Source organism: Cuculus canorus, chromosome 8, assembly GCF_017976375.1.
Source record: "Cuculus canorus isolate bCucCan1 chromosome 8, bCucCan1.pri, whole genome shotgun sequence".
Lineage (NCBI taxonomy): Eukaryota > Metazoa > Chordata > Aves > Cuculiformes > Cuculidae > Cuculus > Cuculus canorus.
This window is the reverse complement of record NC_071408.1, coordinates 27,890,041-27,914,660: the sequence shown is the minus strand read 5'-3', so window position 1 is coordinate 27,914,660 and position 24,620 is coordinate 27,890,041. Positions and strand designations below refer to the sequence as shown.

Genomic DNA, 24,620 nt, shown 5'->3' with positions numbered 1-24,620 from the left:
TGGGGTGTCCCTGGTAGCAGTGCCTGACCCCCACAGTGGCTGCTGGGATCATCAAGTGGCAGGAAAAAACAAAACTGGTCCGATTCCAGACTTGGTGCTGAAGAACTGCTGGGCAATGTTGGCATCTGGTTGTCATATGTGCCTCAGAGCTCAAGCAGCGTGAGCAGCTGGTCCAGTCTGGGCTTACTGCTTGAATCGGTGGCTGTGGCCCCCAGGGACACGGGCATCTTCAGGAAGAGAGGAGCAAAGCACAGAGGTGGCTGGTTTCTGCTGGGCCTGGTGTGGCTGCTCTGATCCTGGGAAGCGCTGCTTCTGCCTGGTATGCTCTGGTGGGGCAGAACCTTCTGTCCTGTCTCTGTGTCCAAAGCGTTTGTGTCCGCTGCCATGGCATCTGTCCTCAGGTCCTGAGGTCGGCGGTCCCTTGAGAATAGCAAACCGCCTGGCTGTTGGGTTGACATTTACTTGGGTAGAGAAAGTGATGGTTTCCTGCTGTACTCTGTGCTGTTTGCTGCAGGTGTGCCCAGGTAAGTGTGCATCGAGGCAGAGGCTGGGGCACTGGGTTCCTCGGAGACTTCCTGGCTGCCTCTGCAGCGCTGGGTTTATGCTGCCTGTCTGTGTGCCTTGCAGGCTCTGAAAAGGAAGCCGGACCTCTTCCTGTATAGCAACCTGGATGTCAAAGCAGTGTTTCAGTGTGGTGAGTACTACGGGCATGGGCACGCACTCCTAATCACTCTGTGGAGAAGCCTGGTGCTGACCAGCCAGGGGCTGGAGACCAGAGGGTGATTTGGGATGGTGTGTGGCTGATTCAGGGTGGTGTGCAGGGTTTCTGGCTGCTGACCTTCATGTTCTTTGCCCACAGGTGTCCTTTCGCTCAAGTTCCCTGAGGCCCCAACGGTCAAAGCATCCTGTGGCTTTTTTGTGAGTATTGTGGCATCATGCAGCCCCACAGGGGAACGGCTGTAGCCCCCTCTGAAGGATGGGTGGGCAGGAGTGGGGCTGTGGGTCAGGCAAGAGCATTGCTTGTTCTGGCACTGAGCAAGTTGGGCTGTGTGTTGCAGACAGAGCTGCTGCCCCGCTGCGGAGAGATCGCCCCGGTGGGACAGGTTGTGCATGAGAACGGCAAAGTGCTGCTGCAGGCAGTGCTGGAGGTGAGAGACGCTGGAACCGCGGGCTCCCTGGGCAGCTCTGGGCTCTGTTCCTGGGTGGCATTCCTGTGGAGCTAGGGGAAGAGAGCCCGGCAGCATGGGTGGGCACAGCAGGGTGACACCGGGGGCTCAAGAGGGTCTGTATGCTCTGTGGCAGGGCATTGGTGGCCAGGCCTCCCGCAGCCTCATGGATCACTTCGCAGAAATCCTCTTTGCCTTGAACAAGCACTGCTTCAGCTACCTGAGTGTCTGGATCAAAGAGGCCATGCAGCAGGATGGCTTCCCCTCAGCCCGTGTCAGCCCCGAGCAGAAAGAGACCTTCAGCCAGCAGATCCTCAGGTTCGTATTCCCCTCCCTGCAGTGGCTGTGCAAGCTGCCTGGCAGAGAAGAACCTTGGCAGTGCCGGCTGACAGCAGCTGAGCATGAGCCAGCAGTGTGCCCAGGTAGCCAAGGGCATCCTGGCTTGTATCAGAAACCGCGTGGCCAGCAGGAGCAGGGAAGTCATTCTGCCCCTGTACTCAGCACTGGTGAGGCTGCATCTTGAATCCTGTGTCCAGTTTTGGGCCCTTTGGTTCAAGAAGGACATTGAGGTGCTGGAGTGTGTCCAGAGAAGGGCAACAAAGGTGGGGAAGGGGCTGGAGAACAAGCCTTTTGAGAGGCAGCTGAGGGGACCGGGGTTGTTTGGCCTGGAGAAAAGGAGGCTGAGAGGAGACCTTATCTCTGCCTACAACTCCCTGAAAGGAGGTTGTTACCAGGTGGGTGTTGGTCTCTTCTCCCAGGTGACAAGCAATAGGATGAGAGGGAATGGCCTCAAGCCGTGCCTCAGGGGAGGTTCAGCTTAGACATCAGGAAAAAATCTCTTCACTGTAAGGGTTCTCTAGAGTGGCTGCCCAGGAAGGTAACTGATTCAGTCCTTGTCCCTGGTGATGTTTAAAATAGGGGTAGATGAGGTGCTCAGAGATATGTTTTAGTAGTGTTTTAGTTGGACTCAATGATCTCAAAGGTCTTTTTCAATCAAGTGATTCTATGAATGACCACCCTGTATGGCCTGGTGTGTCCTCCTGCTTCACGTTTATCCCCTCCATCTGTCTTAGCAGAGAGCGTGTGAACAAGCGGCGGGTGAAGGAGATGGTGAAGGAATTCACCCTGCTGTGCCGAGGGCTGCATGGCACGGAGTACACAGCAGACTACTGAGCACCTGGCCAGGACCGCGGACTATTTGCCTGAAAGCCCCCCATCCTCCCCACCCTGCTGCAGTACGGCTCGTAGAATAACCCTCCACCTAGAATTAACCCACTTGGGACGCTCCTCAGCTAGATTTGGTGGCTGCATCTCGGTGTCAGCATCTTTGTTTCCCCCAGCATGCTCCCCCCTCGCAGGGGACGGGAGTGCCGGCTGCAGGAGGTGGCAATGGCAGAGAGGGGAAGCCTGGGCAGTACTTGACCCAGCGTGGGCTGCTCCGTGCCCAGGCTACCAGCCCTTCCCCGGGGGTGCCCATGCCCCGTGGCGGGGAGGCTGCCCCTGTGCCCGCAGCAGTGGCTGGCTTGGCAGGGGGCTCACCCCCTGCTCATTTGTATGTGTGTGGTTGGGAGGGGGGAGACCCTGCACCTAATTATATTAAGAATATTTCTACGTTGTGGCTGTCATTATTGCAGTGCCTGCCCCTCACCTCTGGGGAAAAGCCCAGCTGAGGGGGTAAAATCAATTCTGGGGTGCGTCAATACCTCCTGAAGGGATGGCAAAAATCATATCCCGCCTCCTCTCCTGCCTGGCACAGAGCAGCTCATGGAGCAGAAATAGTCCTACCCCACCCAAGAGGGGCTGGACCCCATCCCTGCCAAACATGGGGTCACGGCTGCAGCACAGGATGTGAGCACACCACTCCTGCTCCTCAGGGCAGGAGAAAGACTTGCTCTTGTGCAGAACCCTCTCCTCCTTCTGTTAGTTCCCCTGCCCAGCCTGTGTGGGTCCTTTCATTATTGGGGATCTCGGTGCTGGTTTTCTGTTCTCTGGGGCTGGTTTTAGCCAAAGCGTGGGGCTGTGCTTCCCAGGTGGTCACCATGACCAGTGTTTTCACCTTGAGATGCTTGGTATCACCACCATCTGTGCTCCTCAGCCCATGTTTTATTCTAGAAGACGATACACTCACAAGTTCTTTTCAGTTCAGCTTTAGTTAGCAGCAGTAGCCCATAAAAGCCTCAAGTCTTGCTGCTGTTGGTTCAGGTGAAGTTGTCCCCTTTCCCTGTGGGCCAAAGCTGCCCTAGGCTGGGGACCACTCGGAGGTCAGGTCAGGGCCAAGCGCCACTCCTGGCCCTGCTGTTGTCCTGGCTGTCAGCCCTGGGAATCCCCAAACACACTTCCTGCTCTCCCACCACAGAACTACTGACCACAGGCTGCATCCAGTGCGGGGCCAGCTGGTGGCAGGTCTGTACCCTTGTGACACCCTTGAGTCTGACACTGCGACGCCTGGGCTCCTGCACGGCCCCTGCTTCTGGCTGCGTGCCACTGCTGCCACATCAGGGCTGCTCACACCCTTCGTCCTCGTAGGCGATGGCAATCCCTCGTCGGCCCTGCACAGCTTTGGAGACCGGCGTCTGCCCCAACTGCTGCTCCAGTCCTCGCCAGCTGCGGGACTCCAGGAAGGAGGCTGGGAGGAGAGAGAGAAAGGAAATTGTTACTGGAGCAGGGAGGCAGCACTGGCACTGCGGCTCAGCCCCACCACAAAACCAAATCACGAACCAGCAGGACTGATCTCCGCCAGGGCCTGTGTCTGGTCCCTGCAGACCAGGGTGGTGCTGGGGGGCAGCTGGGGAGCTGGGGGGTCACAAAGGTGGGTGGCGCGCATCTCCCCCGTGATCAGTGAGATGTCAGGAACAGCCTCTGCTGCCGGAATGGCTGGTGGGAGCTCAACGTGCGCACAGGCACCTGCCAGGAAACAGTAACAGGAGTCTGGTGCTCTTTTCTGTCCTCTGGCTGGCACAGAACTGGTAGAACTGCAGCGTCCCAGGTAGGGGAACAGGCCAGGATGTGCCGTAGGAGGGTGCTGGGCAGCTGGTTTCTAGCTCTTACCTGGCAGCAGGTCTCTAAAGTCAGTGAGGTAGTTCCCCGTCCACTTGCGGGCTGGGTTACAGGCCAGCTCCAGCTCATAGGGGGTCACGACAGGCCGGTAGAACTCACTGGAATCCAGCAGGGAGTTCTGAGCACAGGCCACCAGGACGAAGATGTCTACCTCCAGGAAATTGGCCAGTTTGGCAGGGTTGGGCTTCCCCACAGCCAGCGTGTAGCTGCGTTTGCCAGCCCGGCGCAAAAGCTCGCGGAGGTGCTGCAGCACGGCCAGGTAGCCTGCCACACCAAGGGTGCCCACCAGGATGCCCACCACCCGGGCATCCCGGGCCCGCTCCACCAGGTAGAGGCGTCGCATCAGGGCCCGGTTAACGTTGAGGGTCTCGCGGCGGCCACAGCCGGTGGCAGGATCAAAGGAACTGAAGGGGCAGCAGTTCCAGGTCAGCATAAAGTTCGTGAGAGCCAGGCCCTCGGCTCCTACGTAGAACATGGCACAGTCCTGCAGCCCTCCTGGTGCCTCCACTGGGAACTGGCGGCCAAACTGGCACACCTCCCCAGGCAGTGTGGAGCCAGAAGGGTCCCCACACACCACTCTGGAGAAAACAACATTGGGGTACTCGGGGCACAACTGCTGCTCCAGCTCACCTGAAGGGAGAGAGGAGTGAGAACAGACCTGTCCCACAGGAGGGGGACAGCAGATTACAGGCAAGGAGAGGATGGAGCTCAAGGTAGACAGTGCCTGGGGACTGCCTGCCTGCTGCTGCCTCTCCCTCTGCAGCTCTTCAGAGCTCAGAGCAGCCCCCAGAGCACTTACCCATTGCATGGGCATAGACCACATCACTCAGCACCACCACATGGCTTTGCCGGTCAGGGTAGAGCTGCCGGAAGGCCTCTGCACAGTCCCTGATGTCTACCGGCTGCTGACCAAAGATGTGGAGCACCGGGAGCTTTCTGCAGGGGCTGAGGCAGGCCGGACCGTAGTGCAGCACAGCCTCAGCACCAGCATGCTCAGCAGCCACTTCGTCGACACAGCAGCTGCGGGGAGGACATGGGGTCAGACAGACTCTGCGCCAGGAAGCTCTCCCTCTGCCCTGGCCCCACTGGTTCTGGCCCTCAGCCCTGCCAGGCAGGGGACAAGCAGCCCCACTCCTGCCCGCTGAGGGCCTTGGACCCCCCAGCACCCACCTGCCATATGTGGTGTCTCCCAGGACGTACATCTTGGCCCCAGTCACTGCTTCCATCTGAGCTGCCACTGCTGCCGCACCTGCCAGGAGCTCGTCAGGGAACTGGAGGGCGACCTGGGGCGTGAGGGGAGACATCGGGGATGAGGGATCAGGGAGGGGTGGCTGGCAGCCCTTGGCCCCTTTTCTCCCCACTATGGCCCAACCCCTAGCCTCACTTCTCCCTCGTCCAGCCCCGCTTCTCTTCTCCCAATGTCCAGCCCTGCTTCTCCCCTCCCTTCTCCCCTGCTCCTCTTCCTGCCTTCCCCCTCCATCCCCACTTCTCTCCCCCATCATCCCCGGCCCTAGCCGTGGCCCCGCTCCCTCAGCCCGACTTTCTCCTGCGGTCCCGTTCCCCGCTGACCGTGCGGAACCCCCCGCCTCGCACGAAGGCGGCGGCCCGGTCCATCTCGTAGAAGTCGTCCAGCGCCTCCCGCGCTGGCGCCAGGCCCAGTGGCAGCTCCCGCCGCAGCGCGGCCTCCCCATCGCTGCTGAAAGCCGTTGCCATGACGGCCCGGCCTCCTCCACGCCGCTCGCCCACTTCCGGGCAGGGGCGCCGAACCGGCCAATGAGCACTCGGCACCGCCCCCGTTACAGGAAGTCCCGCCTTCAGGGAGCAGGGCCTATTGCCCCTCAAGGTGGGGGTAAAGGCAGCCAATGAGAGTTTGGGTCGCCGCGATGCATTCTGGTCTATGTAGTCCCCTCGCTGCTGTTAGGCGGTGCAGCCAATGGGCGGGCGCGGCGCTGAGCTCTGCTTCCGCTTGGGCGCCGCAGTTTCCGGTCACGTGCACCTGCTGTTCCGGTCACGTGCCCCGCGCGGGTCAGGTGACGCGCGAGCCGCTCCGCTCAGCTGCGTCCCGTCCTGTCCCGCCGCAGCCATGACGGGGCTCGCGCTGCTCTACTCGGGGCTCGGCCTCGCCTTCTGGACCACCATGCTGGGCGTGGGTCAGCGAGGGCCGGAGGGCACGGGAAGAACCGGGCTGTCGGGCAGAGGGGGCTGTCGGGCAGAGGGGGCTGTCGGGCAGAGGGGGCTGTCGGGCAGAGGGGGCTGTCGGGCAGAGGGGGCTGCCGGGCAGAGGGGGCTGCCGGGCAGAGGGGGCTGCCGGGCAGAGGGGGCTGCCGGGCACGGGAAGAACTGGCTGTGGGGCAAGGCGGGCTGTGGGGCACGGGAAGAGCTGGGCTGTTGGCCAGAGGGGGCTGTGGGCCAGACGGAGCTTTGGGGCACGGGAAGAGCTGGCTGTGGGGCAGAGGGGGCTGTGGGGCACGGAAGGAGCTGGGCTGTGAGGCATGGAAGGAGCCAGGCTATGGGGTAGAGGGGAATGTGGGTCACAGATAGGACTGTGTTGTGGGGCAGGAGAGGCTGTGGGTCGCTTACAGGGACAGGTTTGGGGACAGAAGGAACCACGGGTCACAGATAGGGCCAGGCTACAGGGGCGGTGTGTGATGGAAAGTACCAGGCTGAGGTGAAGGAAGATGTGGATCATGGAAAGAATCAGACTGTGGGGCAGAAGGGGTTGTGGATCATGGATAGGGCTGGGCTGTGGGGCATAAGAGGCTGGGGGGGGACAAAAGGGGCTGTGGGTCACAGATGGGGACAGTGCAGCTTTGGGTGTGCCAAGCTTGGCCAGCTTGAGCAATTTGAGTTGCTTCCCTGCATGTGCGAGCACAGAAGGGTGCCGGTGGCAGTCAGGGCTTGTGTTTGGGCTGGTAAAGGAGGTGCCCAGTTGCTTAGGCTGTGAGAGCTGATGTCTCCTAGATGGGAGAGATCAGCCTTCCACTTTTCCAAGCTGTAGCAGCATAAGGGAACATGCAGTTTGTCCGGATGACTGCAGAGGTCATGCATGGCGGTGTTGCAGCTTGTGGTGGCCTGAGCTCTGCTGCTGCTAGTGTTGGGCTCTGTGGCACTGAGAGTGGATTTAATGCTTCATTAAGGGAATGACTCTAAGGGGTAGCGGGAAGATTCTGTGCCGGAGCTGCTGGTTATTTCCTCTTTCAGTTCAGAGTGCTGTGACTGTGAGCCAGGCAGAGGCTGGGGAGACCTTGACTCCTGCCTCAGCGTTTGGTGAGGGGAAATACCGAGTCAGAAGCTGAGTGTGTCTCACCCCCTTGTGTTTACAGGGTCTGGTGCATCCAGTACCATGCTCAGAGCTGCCTTTCTCGGCTCCCTGAATCATGTGGCTTGTGCCAGCACAGATGCATGCTGCAAATTTGAGGCTGTTGGAAAATGTTGACGAGCTGAGCGCAGATGCTTTTAACTTCCCCTGTGCTGTTGCAATCCCTTTTCAGGGAAGAAGCAAGCAGGAAGCGGTCTTGCTTTACACAGTATTGTGGTGATGGTGCCTCTTTGTGCTTTTCTTCCGTGTCCTGATCCCTGCTTTGGACCTCCTCTCCTGCTGCTCAAGCTCTTTTCTCTCTTGGCCATGGGGCTAGGGGCCAGAATTCACAGGAGAGCGTCCTTCACCTTGTTTCTTTTGTAAGGCTACGCCTGCTCTTGAGGAGATGGGAGGTGCCCTGAGGATCTGCCCTGAGCTGGTTGTAGCTCTTCTTTACCACTCCTGGGCACTTGGAGCTGGCTGAGTTTGGTTCCTGCTCTGCCAGCCAAGCAGCAAAGCCAAAACACAAGACACAGACTGGCCAGGCACAGCACTTTAGAGATCATCCCTGAAGGTCACCAGGCATGTGGACCATGGTGCAGCATTCCTCCACACTCCCCGGTTACGGTGGCATGGTTCCTCTTTTGTCTTGTGTGGAGTGGGAGAAGCACACCATAATTCTTCGGGAGGAGTGACTAGTGTTACTGCTTCCCATTTTGGGACCAGCTCATTTGACAACTCTTGATGTTCTCCTGGTGTGTAGGGTGCTGAGCCCTGAATTGCATGTGGAGTGATTTAGCATACAGGGATGCTGGGGACATCCCTGCTGTGACACTGGCAGGTCTCCATATGCTGCAGTGCCAAGCCGCTCCTGTGGGATGAGCTCTCCTGAAGGTCTTGGCCATGGGCAGGGAAGGGCTCCTCCAACCTGGGGCGCATGGGCCTGCTCCAGTATTGCTGCCAGGCTCATTGCTAGCTTGCCATCAAACTGTGACCCCAGGGTAGGGAGGGAAGCAGCGGGACACATGCAATGGCCTCTCCTCTGCTTCTAAGCATTTCAGAAGTCTCTTGTGTCCTTTTTCTGGCCACGCATAGGGCTGGTGCCACACAGCTGCTGGCTCTAGGCAGCAATGAGCCGTTCCTTCAACGTCTTTATCTGGTGTGGAGCAGACAGTACCACACTGCCTGCGTTTATCTGTTCCTTCGGGCCAGGTCTCACTGTTTTCCAGCTGCATGCTGCAAGTCATGCGAAGGCAAGTGTCTGCTGGTCTGCAGCTGCGTTTCCCCCTCACGAGCTCACAGCAAGGCAGGGTTTCAGTGCAAACACCTCTGCATCTGCTCTGGCTGCACAGGGTTGCTGGGTGTGACTCCTGGCTGGAAAGGAGGGGAATTTCTGGTTTTCTCAGGGCTGTGCTTTGGTGTTTCCTGCCCCTGTTGGAGTACAAATTTCTCTGGAAATTACTAACTTTGCGAGAAACACTGAGGTTAGCAAGCATGTCTTGAACATCCACTGCCTTGGAAAGGGGAGTGCTGGGGAGTTGACGAGTTCCTGGGGAGCAGCATGGCCTCTGGTGGGATCATGGTAGAGTTTTGTGTGATGGTCCATCAGGACGCAGCCTCACTCTTTCCTCCTTTATGAGAGAGAAGAGCTCACAGTTAGTCACCCAGTGTTGTGGCTCTCCAGCAGAGCTGAACCACTGGGTGATGTGGATGGAGAACATGGTGGGGCACAGGGCTGTTGGTGCTCAGCAGGGTCAGGGAGTGGAAAATGGATGTGACAACCACAGCCATCCTTGACTGGGATGGGGTCTGGAAGTGTTGAAAATCTGGGCTGTCTCTGTCCTGCAGTGATGTGGAAATGCTGGGGTCACTGAGGCTGGACTTTGGGGGGACGCCCAGCCCCACAGCTCTACATGCCAGAGTCAGTCTTCCCAGTAACGCTTCTGTGTGCAGTGCTGTGCTGCTGGACCTCTGCCCCGGGGCTCTGCGGGTACAGGAGGAAATGCCAGCACCTTGCTGGCAGCCAGTGCCTGCGTGAAGATTCCCATGTCGCTTTTGCTTTCCAGGGATCTGCTACACAATATTTGACCTGGGTTTCCGCTTCGATGTGGCCTGGTGAGTTCCTTGTAAATACTGGTATCCTCAGGGTTCGTGAGGAAGTGGGTGGTGTTGGCAGTGCCTGAGCTTGCTTTTGAGCGATGGGCAGCAGTCACTGCATCATGGAGGAACCAGCACTGCAGTCAGGTGGAGAAGTGGGGTAATTCTCTGCATCCTGTGAGGTGGGATAGATACAGCTCATGTGTATATGTGGCTGGCTCCATGCAGGGTCCAGCTGCAGCCATCACTGCCCGTTCCACCTCTCTCCCAGGCTTCCCCTTCGCAGTCAGGGTTTGGGAAGAAGATCAATGTGTGCTTGTAGCCTGGAAAGCCAACCATATCCTGGGCTGCATCAGAAGTATGACCAGCAAGGCGAGGGAGGGAATTCTGCCCCTTTACTCTTTTGAGACCCTACCTGGAGCCCTTCATTCAGTCTGGAGTCCTCAACGTGGGAATGATGTAGATCTGTTGGAGTGAGTCCAGAGGATGATCCAAAGGCTGGAGCACCTCCCATATGAGGACAGGCTGAGAGAGTTGGGCTTGTACAGCCTGGAGAAAGGAAGGCTCTGGGGAGACCTTAGAGCAACCTTCCAATACTGAAAGGGACTACAGGAAAGCTGGAGATGGGCTCTTGATCAGGGAGTACAGGGACAGAGTGAGGGGAACACTTTCAAGCTGAAAGAGGGGAGATTTAGATTAGATTTTATGAAGAAATTTTTTCCCCCTGAGGGTGGTGAGGCACTGGCCCAGGTTGCCCAGAGAAATCGTGACTGCCCCAACCCTAGACATGTTCGAGGCCAGGTTGGGTGGGTCTTTGAGCAGCCTGATTCAGTGGGATATGTCCCTGCCCATGGCAGGGAGTTTGAAACTGGATGGACTTTAAGGTCCCTTCCAACCCAAACCATTCTGTGATTCTGTGGTCTATGTGGGTGAGGGACCTGGGTCTGGCATAGAGAGGCTCTCATGTCCCGCTGTCTGGCAGTGCCCAGCCCATCTTGGGCTGTCTGATGGGTGGGGGGTACCTGTTGTAGGGCTGTGCGCAGTGACTAGAGGGCCTTAGCCTGTATGCTAATTCAGGGCCCTTCTTCCTTTCCAGGTTCCTGACGGAGACCTCCCCCTTCATGTGGTGCAACCTGGGCATTGGCTTGGCCATCTCCCTGTCTGTGGTGGGAGCTGCCTGGTGAGTAGGGCCGGCTCTTCCACAGACTCTTGCTGTCCCATTTTGGTAGCTGTGTATATACTGTGGTTTCCTCATGACAGGGCAGGGGCGGAACAGTATGGACATGCTGGATTGTTGGGCTGTGGGGATCACTGCACCCATGTGCCTGCGTTGATGGGCTCCTGAGGTGGGCTTTGGGCAGACCGCCTCATGGTCTGCAGTGGCAGTGGAGAGGCAGGGACATCCTTGGCTCTCTGAAAGCTGTGCTCCTGAGCCTAGGCCGTGCAGTGGTGGCTTTTGTGCCCCAGCAGTTTTGCTGGTGTAGGTGGTGGAGCTTGGTGCTGTCTTGTCCCTGGGGTGGACAGGCCAAGTCTGCAGTGCCCTCCAGCTGCATGCTTGATTCTTTGCTCAGCTGAAAGATTCAGGTTTCCCTATTGAATCCCTCAGCGAGTGCCAGACCCTCCACCAACCACCCTTGTCTACTACAGGGGGATTTACATCACAGGCTCCAGCATCATCGGTGGTGGAGTTAAGGCCCCTCGGATCAAAACCAAGAACCTGGTCAGGTAAGCGCAAATGTGGAATTAGTGCTTATGCCACAACCTCAGTGGGGCAGGTCCCAGCCCGGTGCAGAGGCTCCTGTCCTGTCTCTAGGGTGCTGCTGGCAGACCATTCTTTGCTAAGCTGCTAATCCTGTTTGCTTTCAAAACAAAGAGCCCTGCAGGAGTCAGAGTGTTGCTTTGAAGAGTCACTGTACCATATCATGCAGTGAATGAGTCCAGTGCGTTCAAAACAAACGCCCTGAGTTCACGCTTCTTGCCCTAGGTGAGGCTTCCCCTGGCCAGACCTTGCACAGCCCTTGCCAGTGGAGCGGAAAGGGGCTAGCGGAGGACAGGGATCCTCGGGCCTGCTTCCCACCAGACCATCACAGCTTGCTGGGGTGGTACAGGTGACCCATGCCTGCCCTTTGTCGTTGGCAGCTCTGCCTTGTTTAAGAGGAAAGCGTTGGGTAGGCTGGGCTGCCTTTCTGCCCTTGGCAACAGTGGAACAGGATGTGGCCCTGGAGGGGTCTGGCTACTGGTTGGGCATGAAGTGGTGGGTCAGAGCCTGGGACGCTGTGTTCAGACTTCGTCTTTCTTCACAGCATCATTTTCTGCGAGGCTGTGGCCATCTACGGGATCATCATGGCAATTGTCATCAGTAACATGGCTGAGGTATGAGAGGACCCGGGCTGTCCTGCCAGCCCTGTGCCGGCCTCAGGGCCACTGTGGGAATGGGCGGCTGGACATGGGCCGGAGTTGTGAACGGTGGCTCTGTGGGGACTTTGGATGCTGTTGTGGCTTTGGGCTTGGTGGTCTGTGTGGTGGCTTTTGTCATGGTGGTCCGTGTTGAAGAGTGGGTTGGGGGAGCATACACCGGGCAGGTGTCGTGGAGCCACTCAGGGACATAGAGTCAGAGACCAACTCTGGCCAAAATGTAGCTGCCTCATGCTGTATCGGGGACAGGTGCCTCTCCCAAAGAGCATGGGCTTGCCACTGACCCAGGGCCTGTGCTTTCTTTCAGCCTTTCTCTGCAGTCACCCCAGAGGAGATCGGGGCCAGGAACTACCACGCAGGTAAGGGCTGCTCAGTTCCTGGTGTTGTGGCTGTGAGCATTGCCACACCCTGACCTTCTGCTGCTCGCTGTGTCCTGTGCTCTAGAGAATGGGACTGCAGGGCCCAGCTGACCTGGCCCATGGCCCGCTGCAGGTGTCTGAAGGACGTGTGACTCTTCTGCCAAAAAAAGCAGCTTTTTAGTTACCTTCTCAAGGCCTTCCAGCACTATTCATCCCTTGGGCAGCAGCCTATCGCTGTTACCTGCTGGTCTGGAACTGCAGGAGCTGTGGTGCAGCCTGGAGCAGTCCTGCTCCCCAAACAGGAGGATGCTGCTGCTGTTGGCAGCTTTGGGTCTTCTGTCACCTTGAGGCAGAGCTGCTGCAGCATGCGCCGGGTGCAGGTGGAAGGGAGTTACCCCCTGCTCTTGCAGTGTCCCTCTCTCACAGGTTTCTCCATGTTTGGAGCTGGCTTGACTGTTGGGTTGTGCAATCTCTTCTGTGGGGTCTGTGTGGGCATCGTGGGCAGTGGGGCTGCCCTGGCTGATGCCCAGAATGCCAGCCTCTTCGTCAAGATCCTGATTGTGGAGATCTTTGGCAGTGCCATAGGGCTGTTCGGAGTCATCGTTGCTATCCTGCAGGTACCTTCCTCCTGGGGTCACTGGGCTTATGTGAGCACAAGGTGCCTGTTGTCCTGGCTGTTCTTCAGCTCCAGGGAGACACACCTGGGCTCCAGCACAGTCCTCTACATTGGGATGAGGAGGCTGCTTGCAAGGTTTTGAGTGGCACAGCTCTCCCTGCAGCATGCTGTACCTGTTTGCAGCAGTGCGAACTCTTTTGATAGTCCCTTGGTCCCTTTGAACGACTGTCATTGAGGGTGTCACCTTGAGTGCACCCTGTGTAATGCTCATGTCATATTGATGGGGCTGATAAGCAGTTTGTGGCTTCTGGATGGTCCAGGGGTGCTTGGATGGGACTGGGTTGCTGGGCTAGGATTTGTGGGGTACGACCTAACCTCTCTTCTTCCTTTCTAGACATCTAAAGTAAAAATGGGCAACTGAGCCTTGTCCCACCCAACCTGTTCCAGCCCGCCCCAAGAGGTGCTGTATATATTTATTTAATGTTTCTATCCTTGACTGGGGCGGGAGCTGCCTGGTGACAGGAACGGGAGCCCGGCTGAGTAGAGCCTTGTCCCGCCGATGGATTGACCCCTTGAAAGAAACAAATCTCTCTGTGTGAATTCTGCCACAGTGGCTTGGCCCAGCCCATGCGGCCCTGCTGCTGCCCGTCCCTGGTGTGTGTAGAATCGACCACCAGTGCAATTCTGTGTCCGTGAAATAAATATGGTTCTTGTCCAAGGATGCAGCTCTTCCTCTGCCCTGTGTGCTGGGGAGGCTTATGGAGAGCGAGGGCTGATTTTAACTGAGCCCTTGCTCAGACTTCTGCCCTCCGTGCCTCTGGGAAAGTCCCTGACTGGCTTCTGGGGCCTGGTGGTGTCTTCCTTGTGTGGGGTTAACCGCTGCTGCTTGCTCAACCTGCAAGACGTTTATTCCCCAAGCCCTCTCTGTGCTGCGGGAACACAGAGCTCTGCTTTGCTGCCCAGAGCAGGTAAGAGGCTGCTGGAGCAGGTGGCAGGCAGCTCTGTGCTACCTCTGCCGGGCTCCTACCAGCGCTGGCACTGACCCATGCGAGGCTTGCTGGAGCCACAGGCACGAGCTAGTTTGGGCCTTTTGGCTCCCATACACGTAGTCTAGTGCAGAGGGGAGTCTAAAACGTCCATAGCCCCATTGTGCAGCTAGGGAGCTCCAGAAGGGCAGCGGAGCAAAGCTTTTGTCCCTTCCAAGGCTGTCCTGCAGCCAGCAGTTCCCGTGTGTGACTTTTCTGGATGCTGAAGCTCTCCGAGTCTGCAGTGCCCCTGCATTCCAGGAGTGGGGGCGCTTCTGCTCCCCTCTCCCTGGCTGCGATGGTGGGGAAGCTGGCTGGGGATAGCTGGGCCTATAGCTCTTCTGCTGTTTGGGGGAAGGAAAGAATGAGATCCTCCTGCCTATGCTCTGCAGAGGGCCTGGAACTGAGGCTTCTGCTGTCTTCGGCATCCAGCGCAAGGCCCTCATCCCACTGTGCTGCCACTATGCCTTTGCTGGGGGAGCATTTATCACCTGGTGCTGCTCGGCATTGGAGCAGATGCGTGTCTGGAGCTTCCCATCCACTCTTCCCACCTGAATGGTGGGGCAGTGATGGGGCTGCTGGAGCTGGGGAAGCATTCACACCTGATGATTTTTGCCCTTGGGCTGGGTCAGCTGCCTCTGCACGGCCTCTCCGAGCTCTGCCACTCTCCTGGCTCTGCTCCATGTTGTCCTGTGTGTTCTGGAACAGCAGCATCTCAGCCTGAGGCACAGGAAGACTGCTGGGGCAAAGCAAGGCACTGCTCTCGCCAGCTGTGCTGTCTGTCCTGAGACAGGAGCTCCATGTGCCCCACGTAACAGCAGGGACAAGCTGGGCCCTGCCTGCTTGGGAAAAAGGGTCTCGGGCGTAGGCAGAGTTTTGTCTGTCCTGTGTGAAGGCTATTCCTCTGTCCCCTGGCGGTGCTGTTGTTGTGGGCCAGAGACGTTGGAAGCCCCTGGGAACTGCAGGGCTATCTCATCAGGCCCACGCCAAACCCGTGGGGCTGCATTCAGGAATGAGATGTGCAGAGTTGGAGAGCCTGTGCTGGTGGTAGAGAAGCTGTTCCTCCATGTGTTAATCATCTTGCTGGTTAATAACTTGTCTTTCAAGAATGGGTCTCGCTCTGCTGGCAATCTATTGCTCTCAGAAATCTCCCTCTGCGAGGTGCTTTTCTGCCTTTCAAATCTCTCCTGTGTGTACGGCAGATTTGGCAGGGGAAAAGGGGCTCTAGACTCACCCACGGGCCCCTTGTGAGGACATGAGACCCACCAGGGCTGGTTTTATGGTAGCATGGGTGTCCCACATCCCACCTCCTTCAGCTGGCCCTGGTGAGGCGAGCATGCCCTGCATTCTGTCGTTCTAGGTGCATGCATTTGGGTTCTAAGACTTTGCTCTTGGGTGTGCTAAATACCTGCTGCGCAGGCATGGGGAAAAGCTTCATCAGGGCTCCCACATCTTGCACGTATCGTTTAGGAGCAGCAGGAGTTGAAAGCTGATTTTGCGACCTGGTGTAAGTACTCATGGGGAAAATGCCACCAAAGAGCCAAACCAAGAGCTGGAGGCTGAAGTTGGAGAGCTTTCAGCAGGGTTTGCTTGCTGGGGTGGAGCAGAGCTGGGCTGCTTAGGTGCTGCTCTGATCTCTGTTGTAAAGTTGTCTTCCCACGAGAGCTGCTGTGGGGTACAGGGAGAGGCCTTGGAGGGGAGGCTGCCTGAAACGGGCGCTGATGCTGTGTGGTGCCTGGTGAGAAGGTAAAGGCTGTGGATGGTGCAAAAATTACTGGTGCTGGGGTGAACTCTCGTTGATTGTGCTGTTGTGGCACAGGAAGTGAAATTAATTGCTAGGAAACACGGAGAAACATGGAAAGGCAGGGGGAAGGATGCACAAATCGATTGTGTTACATGCCGAGCCAGCAGCAACCCTTGAAGCCATGGGAGTTGCCCTGGGTGGGTCGATGACTGTGCCAAAAACACGTTGGGAAGGCGGGGAGAACTGTCCCTGTATCCTGGGGGTGCGTGGTGGGAACTGGTGCCAGGCTTGGGGCCGAGATGGCTGAGCATCCTGCGGTGGAGAGGGGGGCATCGAGAATCTCGGGGTAGAACTGGGGGGATGTCGAACATCCTGAAGTGGAGGCAGGGGGCACCTAGCATCCGGGGCAGAGCCGGGGGGGAATCGGGAGTGGGGGGCATTGAACATCCTGGGGTAGAGCTGGGTGGGCATTGAGCATCCCGGGGAAGAGCAGGGAGTACTGCGCATCCTTGGGGTGGGGGGGAGTAGGGGGCACCGAGCATTGCAGGGTGAGGAGGGGACAGTAAGCATCTTGGGGCAGGGCGGGGGCACCGAGCATCCCGGGATGAGGAGGGGACTGTGAGCATCTTGGGGCAGGGTGGGGGCACTGAGCATCCTGTGGCGGGGCTGGGGGGGCGGGCACTGAGCATCCCAGGGTGAGGAGGGGACATTGGGCATCTCGGGGGACACGGAGCATCCCTGTGGGAGAAGGTGGGGGGGCGGGGCACCGAGCATCCCGGAGGAGGAATAGAGGGGGGCACCGAGAATCTCGGGGACCACTGAGCATCCTGGAGGCGGAATGGGGAGGGGGCACCGAGGATCCCTGGGGAAGTGGGGGGAAAGGGGAGCACCGAGCATCCCGGAGGAGGTATAGTGAGGGGCACGGAGCATCCCCAGGGGGAATGGGGGGAAAAGTGGGCACCAATCATCTCGGGGGGCGCCGAGCATTCCGGGGTGAGGAGGGGACAGCGAGCACCCCGGGGGGCACGGAGCCTCCCCGGGGGCTGGTGGGGGCAGGGTCCCGCCCCTCCGCGGGGCGGTCGGTGTCGGTGCGGGCCCCGCCCGGTGCGGCGGGGGCGGAGCCGGCGTGCGGGCGCGGCCCCGTCTCCCTGCGGCGCTCGGCGGCCCGGCCGGCAGGGCCCCCGCAGCCCCGGGCATGGGAGCCCGCGGGCCCGCGGCCGAGCCTGCAGGAGGGACAGGAGGGAGAGGAAGAGGAGGCGGCGGGGGCCGCTGACCGGGGCCGCGGTGAGTGGGGCCGGGCCCGCGGGAGGCCCGGGATGCTCTGGCATGCGAGGCTGGTCCTTAGGGGCGGCACCGCCCCGGCTCTGGGGGAAAAAAAAGCCTCTTTTTGGAGCTTGTTTCTTGTTTTTTTAATAAGTTTTTCTGTGTGTCAGGGAAAAAAAAAAAATCGTGGGTGGGGGTCGGATGTGCTAAAAGTGCACCTTCTGCCAGATCAGGGATGTCCTGGAGCCCACGGGGATAAGCATCCCTTCCAAAACCAGCGTCACCCCCTTCTCCCGGCCTAGAGATGTCCTGCAGGGAGAAGGATGGAGCCCGCGGGGATGAGCATCCCCACCAAACCCAGCATCACCCGCTTCTCCTGGCCTAGAGATGTCCTGCAAGGAGAAGGATGGAGCCCATAGGGGACGAGTATCCCCTCCAAACCCAGAATCACACCCTTCTCCTGGCCTAGAGGTGTCCTGTGGGAAGAAGGATGGAGCCCAAGGGAAAAAGCATCCCTACAAAACCAACAACACACCCTTCTCCTGGCCAGTCCCTGGAGACCAGCTCCTCAGCCCTGGGTTGCTTTCAGCTTCTCACTCTCCGTGAAGACGCTGTGGTGGGGGGAGATGACATCATATTCCATAGCCCCCAGCGTAGCAGGTGTTTTTAAACCCACTCATGTTCTTGGCCTCCCATGGCCGACTTTCGATGGAGTACTTCGCTTTTGTTCCTTTGCTCTCTGCTCACCTTGTGGTCTGCCCTGCTAAAGGGCCCCTAAAACCCACTCTTCTTTTTCCCCAGCTCCTCCCGGCTGTCGAGACACCACCGCTCTGTGTGCTGCCAGCTGCGAGGGGTTCTGGGGAGGGTTTCTGGCAGGCACTGGGGGCAGGGCAGGTCCCTGCATCAGGGTCTGTGCTTAGTGACAGGGTGCTGTGACCGTAAGGAGGTTTGGGAAATAACAGCAGCCTCAGGTTTTCTCCAGAAGACGACTTTGTAGAACAAGCCTGGCTGTGGGGTTGGGGTCCTGGTGCATGCCAGGAGATCCCTGCCCTTTGCAGGGGACCTTGCTTTGCATCCTGCGGAGAGTGTGGACACAGGTGGGGCACTGGGCTCAGAGCCTTTTCCAGCACCTCCCTGCCTGTGGTGGGCTCCTGCCACCATCTCGCTGCCTACAGGGGTTGGCCCTGTGGCTGGGAGAGGGTAGCTGGAACAGGGTTGGACAGGGGGTTCTGCTTTGGATCTCTGATCCCTTTGCAGCTCTGATCCCTGCTCCCAGACAGCGTTGCTGTCCTACAGCTTCTGGGGGGCCCCACCAGCTGGGTCTGGCAGCTGCCAGTGGGCTGATCCCAGGCCTTAGGACAGTTGTCAGCACCGTGGTGTCCTACTGCACTCCTGCCAGGGGGTCCGGCCACAGCTCCCTGTCCGCTGGGGTTCCCCAGGGTCCGTGCCAGGGTCCCCAGAGCCTTGCAGTACCCTGTGCCTTTCCCTTGTGGTTGCCTTGCCCTGTCTTACTGTCTCCTGTGAGATCAGGGACGAGGGCAGGAAGTGGGGTGCATGGCCGTGCGCCCCGGCAGTGGTAGGGCTGGGAAGAGCCAGACGGTTTGGGAAGAGCCAGACTCCAGCCCTCAGCTGGGGCTCTCCGGTGACTCTCCCGGCTGCCTTCCCAGCAGCGCCCTGGCCCAGCTCCAAGTGTCATGTGGGAGATAAGGGGACCCTGGCTCCCAGAGGCTCCCAGTGTCCAGGACGCCTTCACCAGCAACTGCAGGAGGAGAGAGGACCCGCGCCGCTGGCTGTAAGCTGGGCCCCCCTCTGTGTGGCAGGGACCCCGCGCTGGCAGCCAGGACGTCCTGCTCTGTTGGGTGTCTGCTGTGCAGCTTCTCGCCCCGCTGGGCACCCCGAGGAGGGCCCCTGCCGGCACGGCACGCGCTGCTGGCCCCGCTTGGGTGCTGCTGCTGGGGCGCAGCACGAGGGGGTGAGTCAGGACAGGGGGGGCAGGGAAATGGGGTATCTTGGAAAGGGGTGGCTGGTGGGGGTGCCTGCAGTGCCTTTGGATCATTCCAGGCTGGTCGTGTTTTGGAGAGTGTGATCTTCTCCAAGTGCCCAGCCTCCACAGAGGCTCTTTGCAGCACCCATGGTGAGATCCTCACCCCCCTGCTTGGGGGTTGTTTGCAATGGCGAGCATGCCTGGCCTGCTCTTTGCCTTGGAAAGCAGGGAGGAGACTGGCTGCGTGGGGCTGGGGACTTCTGGCCTCTTCATGGCTGTGCCTTCAGAGCAGGGGTCCGAGCAGGACACCCCCGTGGGTTGCCCTCTGGCAGACCGACTTGTGAGCCCATCACCTCCTCCTCAGGTCTGCGCTGCTCCCGCTGCCCTGGTGTCATTCAGGCTCGGGGCTCGGGCTGGCTGTGTCTGAGCATGGGGTGTCTCAGCAGGATCGGGACCGTGGCTGGAGCCGCCCCCCTGCCCCGCTGAGCGCACATGTCCACCTGCCCGTGCCCGGAAGATGACCAGGCTGCTCTTGGGGGTGACCCTGGAAAGGATTTGCAAGGCTGTGCTGCTACTCTGCCTGCTCCACTTCGTCATCATTATGATACTCTACTTCGATGTCTACGCGCAGCACCTGGACTTCTTCAGCCGCTTCAACGCCAGGAACGCCTCGCATGCTCACCCCTTCTCCAACTCCTCCCGCCTCAACAGCACCATCCCCAGCTACGGGCTAGCTGGTGCTGAGGCTCCATCCCCCAGCGCCAAGCCCAGCGCCAACCAGTCCACGACTGAGAAACCCTTGCAGCCCTGCCAGGAGATGCCTTCTGGCTTAGGTGAGACATGTGGGGCGATTGTCGGGGTGAGCTGGGCTCTGACTCTGAGCATGGGAATGGAGTGGACATCCGTGGGTGGCATTCCCTATCCCTCGATATGGCTTCCCAGCAGTCCCAAAGGTGGTGAAGTGGAGAAACCCAAGACTAGAACTGGTACCAGAATACTGGTTTCTTCAAGTTTTGTTTGCCCAATCTCTCTGCCCCTGTTTGGGCAAGGTTTTGGGTGTCTACTGCCCTCGGCAGTGCCGGTCCCCCTTGCAGGTCCCCCTTGCTGTTTGCTCTGCAGGCCTGGCCGGGAGCAGCAGGTGACCATGACCTGGACTGTGTCCTGTCCTGCCGGCATCACCCTGCCCTCTCTTTTGCAGTTGGGCGCCTGCTCATTGAGTTCAGCTCTCCTATGAGCATGGAACGTGTCCAGCGGGAGAACCCTGACGTACGCCAGGGCGGCAAGTACACCCCCCCAGACTGCCTGCCCAGGCAGAAGGTGGCCATCCTCATCCCCTTCCGGCATCGTGAACACCACCTCAAGTATTGGCTGCATTACCTGCACCCCATCCTGCGCCGGCAGAAGGTGGCTTACGGCATCTACATTATCAACCAGGTGAGCAGAGCAGGGGGGAGGGGTTAGTGGGACTGTGATGGGTGCTTGTGGGCGTCGCTGAGCTCTGCCCCACAGTATGGCGAGGACACCTTCAACCGGGCCAAGCTGCTCAATGTGGGGTTTCTGGAGGCCCTCAAGGACGATGAGGAGTATGACTGCTTCATCTTCAGCGACGTGGACCTCATCCCCATGGACGACCGCAACCTCTATCGCTGCTATGAGCAGCCACGGCACTTTGCCGTTGGCATGGACAAGTTTGGGTTCAGGTGAGTGCTTTGCAGGGCTGGGGTGTTTCCCTTGGTAGGGCTGGGATGAGTCCCTGCCACCAACCTCAGCGGTTGCCTGGAATAGGCGTGGGATGGGAGAAGGCACAGATGTGGGAGGGTGGCACAGAGGAGGGCTGATGCTTGTTCCTGGGGGTCCCAGTGGAGTTGGGTCCCATCCCTTCTTGTTCCTGGGGGTTCCAGTGGAGCTGGGTCCTGTCCCTGCCTGTTCCTGGGTGTCCCAGTGGAGCTGGGTCCCATCCCTGCTTGTTCCTGGAGCTGACCTGTTTTCTGTCACCCTGCAGGCTACCCTACGCCGGCTACTTTGGTGGCGTCTCTGGGCTGAGCAAGACCCAGTTCCTGAAGATCAACGGTTTTCCCAACGAGTACTGGGGCTGGGGAGGAGAGGACGATGACATCTTTAACCGGTAGGTGCCAACCTCTCGCCACCTTGTTGTGGTAAGATTTTGTGGTGGACGTGGGAGGGGGGGATTTAATTACCCTCCAGCCTGAGGGCTGGTGACCCTCATGGATCGAACCAGCCCCTCCCAGGGTGCTGGGGGGCCATGGGGCACCTGTGTGCCTTCCCTGCATCTGAACCACTCTGCCATGGTGGAGCCCAGCCCCTTCGCACTGTGGTGTGAGCTACGCCTCTGGGCTGCAATCCAGGTCAGGGTTGAGATGCTAAACTTGGAAGTGTCCAGGGTGGGGATGCAAAACTTGGAAGTGCCTCCTGCTGCAGCTGAGCAGGCATTTCTGCCAGCAGCCGGCAGGCTGCAGCACAGCTGCGTGCAGAGCTGGAGGCAAATTTCCCCCAAATGCACCCTGCGTTGGGTGCCGAAGCCAGTGAGCTCCTACCTCATCTTCCATGGGTTTCACCATGGCATTGCCCAGGGCAGCAACGTGTGGCTGGTCATGCAAAACCAGCCCGTAACGGCTGAGCGAGCAACACACCCTGTGCAGGTGCTGCAGGCAGGGTGACACGGTTGGGGTTTTGCATACAGGATGGGCACAGGGTGGGGAACCAGCAATGTGCAGAGCTCTGGGAAAGCTTCAGACAGCCGTTGATGTGTGGGGAGGGCCCCAAAGGTAAGGGCTGGACATCAGCATTTGGAGAACACAAACAGCAGGGGCTGACCACCACTGCCAGCCTGAAGTGCTGTAGGTGGCTGGGTGGGAGCGATGCCTTGGGTACTCTTTTGCCGTGAGGGATGCTTCTCCCTTTGTCATGGCACTGGCCCAGGCATGGTTGGAATCCCCAGTGTAAGAAAGATATGGAACTGTTGGAATGGGTCCAGAGCAGGCCACAAAGATGATCTGAGGGCTGGAGCACCTCTGCTACGAGGACAGGCTGAGAGAGTTGGGGTTGTTCAGCCTGGAGAAGAGAAGGCTCCCGGGAGACCTTAGTGCAGCTTCCACTACTGAAAGGGGCGAAAGCTGGGGAGGGACTTTTTACAAGCGAGTGGAGTAATAGGACAAGGGAGAATGACCTTGAATTGGAGGTGGGAAGATTTAGGTTAGACATTAGGAAGAAATTTTTCACGATGAGAGTGGTAAAGCCCTGGCCCAGGTTGCCCAGAGAAGTCGTGGCTGCCCAATCACTGGAGGTGTCCAAGGCCAGGTTGGGTGGTTCTTTGAGCAGCCTGATCCGGTGGGAGGTGTCCCTGCCCATGGCACGGGGTTGGAACTGGATGGACTTTAAGGTCCTTTCCAACCCAAACCGTTCTATGATTCTATTGTCTGGCTTTGCTCATCTTGGCTTGGCACAGCCCTGTTTATGCAGGGACAGCATTATTTGGGCCAGGGACTGACTCCAGAGGTCTTTGGGCTGGGGAATATCCCACCCTGGTGCCTGCATACTGATCCCTCCTGCTTCTGGCCCCCAGGATCTCCCTGAATGGCATGAAGGTGTCAAGGCCCGACATCCGCATCGGGAGATACCGCATGATCAAGCATGAACGTGACAAACACAATGAGCCCAACCCGCAGAGGTGAGTGAGCTGCAGCAGCAGGGGGCAGGCAGGATGCTGGGTGATGGCTGAGCTGCCTCTGGTTGCCAGTTTCCCTGCTATGCTCACCTCCATGGAAGTCCAGCACTGCTGGCACCATGGCAGTTCCCCCCTGTCTCCTCCCAACCTCATCCTGCTCCCATTCCCACCAGATTCACCAAGATCCAAAACACCAAAATGACAATGAAGCGGGATGGCATCAGCTCGCTGCAGTACCGGCTGGTGGAGGTTTCATGCCAGCCCATGTATACCAACATCACAGTGGAGATCGGCAGGCCGCCCCCACGCCTGGCCCGGGGCTAGTGCTTGCCCTGCTGGCAGAGCCACTGGGAGCTCACTCTGTGCCCGGGCTGGCTGGGCACGATGAGTTTTGCCTGGGCACGATAGGCTTTGCCCCAGCTCAAGAGCCAGGACTGGACCAGGGATGTTTTTCTGCCTATTCTGCTGCCTTTTGGAGACAGCCACCCCCCAGCCTGCCCTGCGGTCCCCAGATTTTCTCTGTCCCCCTGTCCCCACGAGTGTGTTTGCAGGACCCCCGCTCCATACTCGATGTGTTGGTGGATGAGCCCAGACGCCCTGCCTGTGGCTCCTGGCACGGAGAGGGGGGGCAGCCCTAGCCCTGGCGAGGAGCCCCCTGCCCACACCAGCTCCTGCCTGCTTGGGGAGGGTGAGATCCCACTGCTCCAGGAGAGCTTGGGGGGTCCCCATGGGCGCTGTGAGAAGTGGGGTGCAGGCTTCCCCCTTTGCCAGTGCCTGAGCTGCTGCTGCCCTGGCTGGGGGTGGGAGCAGCCTGGGCCCCTCTGAGGCAGGACAGTGCTGCCCCAGCCAGGCACTGCCTGTGCTGCGAGGAACACAGACATGATTCTCTGTCTTCCTCTGCTTTAGTCTGGTGCTTAGAGCCGGGCCCTGTCTCAGCTCTGCCAAACAGAGACCTCTAGTTAATGAACGTCCCTTGCTGTGCCTCAGTTTCCCCGGGGCTGAGAGGTGGCAGCTGTATCCTGCCCCCCCTCCCCAAAGGCAGATGCTGTGTCCATGCAGCCCCTTCCTGTGCCTGCCCTCACCTGCCTTCCCCACTGTGGAGGGGTTGGACCTTATTTGAACCCCCCAGTCCCTCTTGGCAGGTGTGGCGCGGAGTTGGGGCTACCCCATGGCTCCCTCAAGCAGCAGGTACCCCCCCCCCCAGGGCAGTTTGGGAGCCACTGCCAGGGGGGATCTCACCCTTCTCTGGCTTCCCCCCACCTCCAGGCCTGGGGCAGGGAGGCTGTGGGCAGGACAGGCAGGGACCAAGCAGGGTGGGCACCCCATGCCCCTCTGGGGCTGGGAGCCCAGCATCCCCACACCCTATGCGGGGCAGGGAGCAGTGGGGCTGGGAGTGGGGGGCAGCACACTGGTGTGTGTGTGGGGGCACCAGTGACTTTTGTACATTTGAATGTCTGAACCCTTTTTTTGAGCGTTACGTTGAATGCAGAGTTTGGTCGTAGAGACCGGGGTTTTTGTATTTAATAAAAGTTTCAAAAGTTTGCGGGGCTGAGGGGTGTCTGAGATGGAGCAGTTTCAGCATCCAGAGGGATGAGGGAGTGGGCAGCCCTGCCTGCCCCTGCTGGGTTCTGTGAGGTAGAGCTCCCTCGCCTCTGCTCTGCCCACCCTTGGAGACCCTCAGCTCATCCAGCCCTAGGCTATCCTGCCCTACAAGGTGCCCAGAGCACACGTGGTGCAAAGCTGAAGCCAAAACAGCTGTAGAACATTTGCTGCGTCCCCTTCTCCTTGAGGACAATCCCTTCCCAGCAGGTACAAGCCCCTGTCCCACATCTTCTGCCTCAGCTTCAGCTGGTTTTGTAGGTCCAAGTGGAGCAAGGGAGCGTTCCCCAGCACCCAGCCTGGCTGCTCTGT

At 59.1% G+C, this 24,620-nt stretch overlaps 4 protein-coding genes across 10 annotated transcripts in view; 3 read left to right on the top strand and 1 right to left on the bottom strand.

The window, feature by feature from the left end:
- IPO13 (importin 13) overlaps window positions 1-2,777 on the top strand; it is a 33,430-nt gene extending 30,653 nt beyond the window's left edge. For 3 of the 6 annotated variants that reach the window (XM_054072834.1, XM_054072837.1, XM_054072839.1), the window contains 5 exons: window positions 628-694; window positions 860-918; window positions 1,059-1,148; window positions 1,303-1,484; window positions 2,240-2,777. In XM_054072834.1, the coding sequence (XP_053928809.1) occupies window positions 628-694; window positions 860-918; window positions 1,059-1,148; window positions 1,303-1,484; window positions 2,240-2,339 (498 nt within the window). In that variant the 3' untranslated portion in view covers window positions 2,340-2,777. Of the gene's footprint in view, window positions 1-627; window positions 695-859; window positions 919-1,058; window positions 1,149-1,302; window positions 1,485-2,239 lie in introns of those variants that run through there. The other 3 variants (XM_054072835.1, XM_054072838.1, XR_008450946.1) reach the window with 2 other exon arrangements.
- A 396-nt stretch (window positions 2,778-3,173) lies between these two features.
- On the bottom strand, window positions 3,174-5,973 carry DPH2 (diphthamide biosynthesis 2). Its single transcript, XM_054073389.1, has 6 exons — window positions 5,793-5,973; window positions 5,394-5,506; window positions 5,023-5,243; window positions 4,215-4,853; window positions 3,885-4,070; window positions 3,174-3,792 (listed from the first exon to the last, which is right to left on the bottom strand). The coding sequence occupies exons 1-6, from the start codon at window positions 5,934-5,936 to the stop codon at window positions 3,662-3,664; spliced, it is 1,434 nt and encodes a 477-aa protein (XP_053929364.1). The 5' UTR covers window positions 5,937-5,973; the 3' UTR covers window positions 3,174-3,661.
- Window positions 5,974-6,218: 245 nt separating this feature from the next.
- On the top strand, window positions 6,219-13,729 carry ATP6V0B (ATPase H+ transporting V0 subunit b). Its single transcript, XM_054073390.1, has 8 exons — window positions 6,219-6,373; window positions 9,588-9,636; window positions 10,715-10,798; window positions 11,266-11,343; window positions 11,922-11,991; window positions 12,341-12,392; window positions 12,819-13,009; window positions 13,403-13,729. The coding sequence occupies exons 1-8, from the start codon at window positions 6,307-6,309 to the stop codon at window positions 13,427-13,429; spliced, it is 618 nt and encodes a 205-aa protein (XP_053929365.1). The 5' UTR covers window positions 6,219-6,306; the 3' UTR covers window positions 13,430-13,729.
- Window positions 13,730-16,879: 3,150 nt separating this feature from the next.
- B4GALT2 (beta-1,4-galactosyltransferase 2) lies at window positions 16,880-24,205 on the top strand. Of its 2 annotated transcripts, none has more exons than XM_054072720.1 (7): window positions 16,880-17,061; window positions 19,471-19,857; window positions 20,223-20,458; window positions 20,534-20,724; window positions 21,027-21,149; window positions 22,608-22,712; window positions 22,883-24,205. In XM_054072720.1, the coding sequence occupies exons 2-7, from the start codon at window positions 19,542-19,544 to the stop codon at window positions 23,031-23,033; spliced, it is 1,122 nt and encodes a 373-aa protein (XP_053928695.1). In that variant the 5' UTR covers window positions 16,880-17,061; window positions 19,471-19,541; the 3' UTR covers window positions 23,034-24,205. The 2 variants fall into 2 exon arrangements, with proteins under 2 accessions (XP_053928695.1, XP_053928696.1); XM_054072721.1 differs by lacking the exon at window positions 16,880-17,061 and adding an exon at window positions 18,856-19,012.
- The last annotated feature ends 415 nt before the right edge of the window (window positions 24,206-24,620 follow it).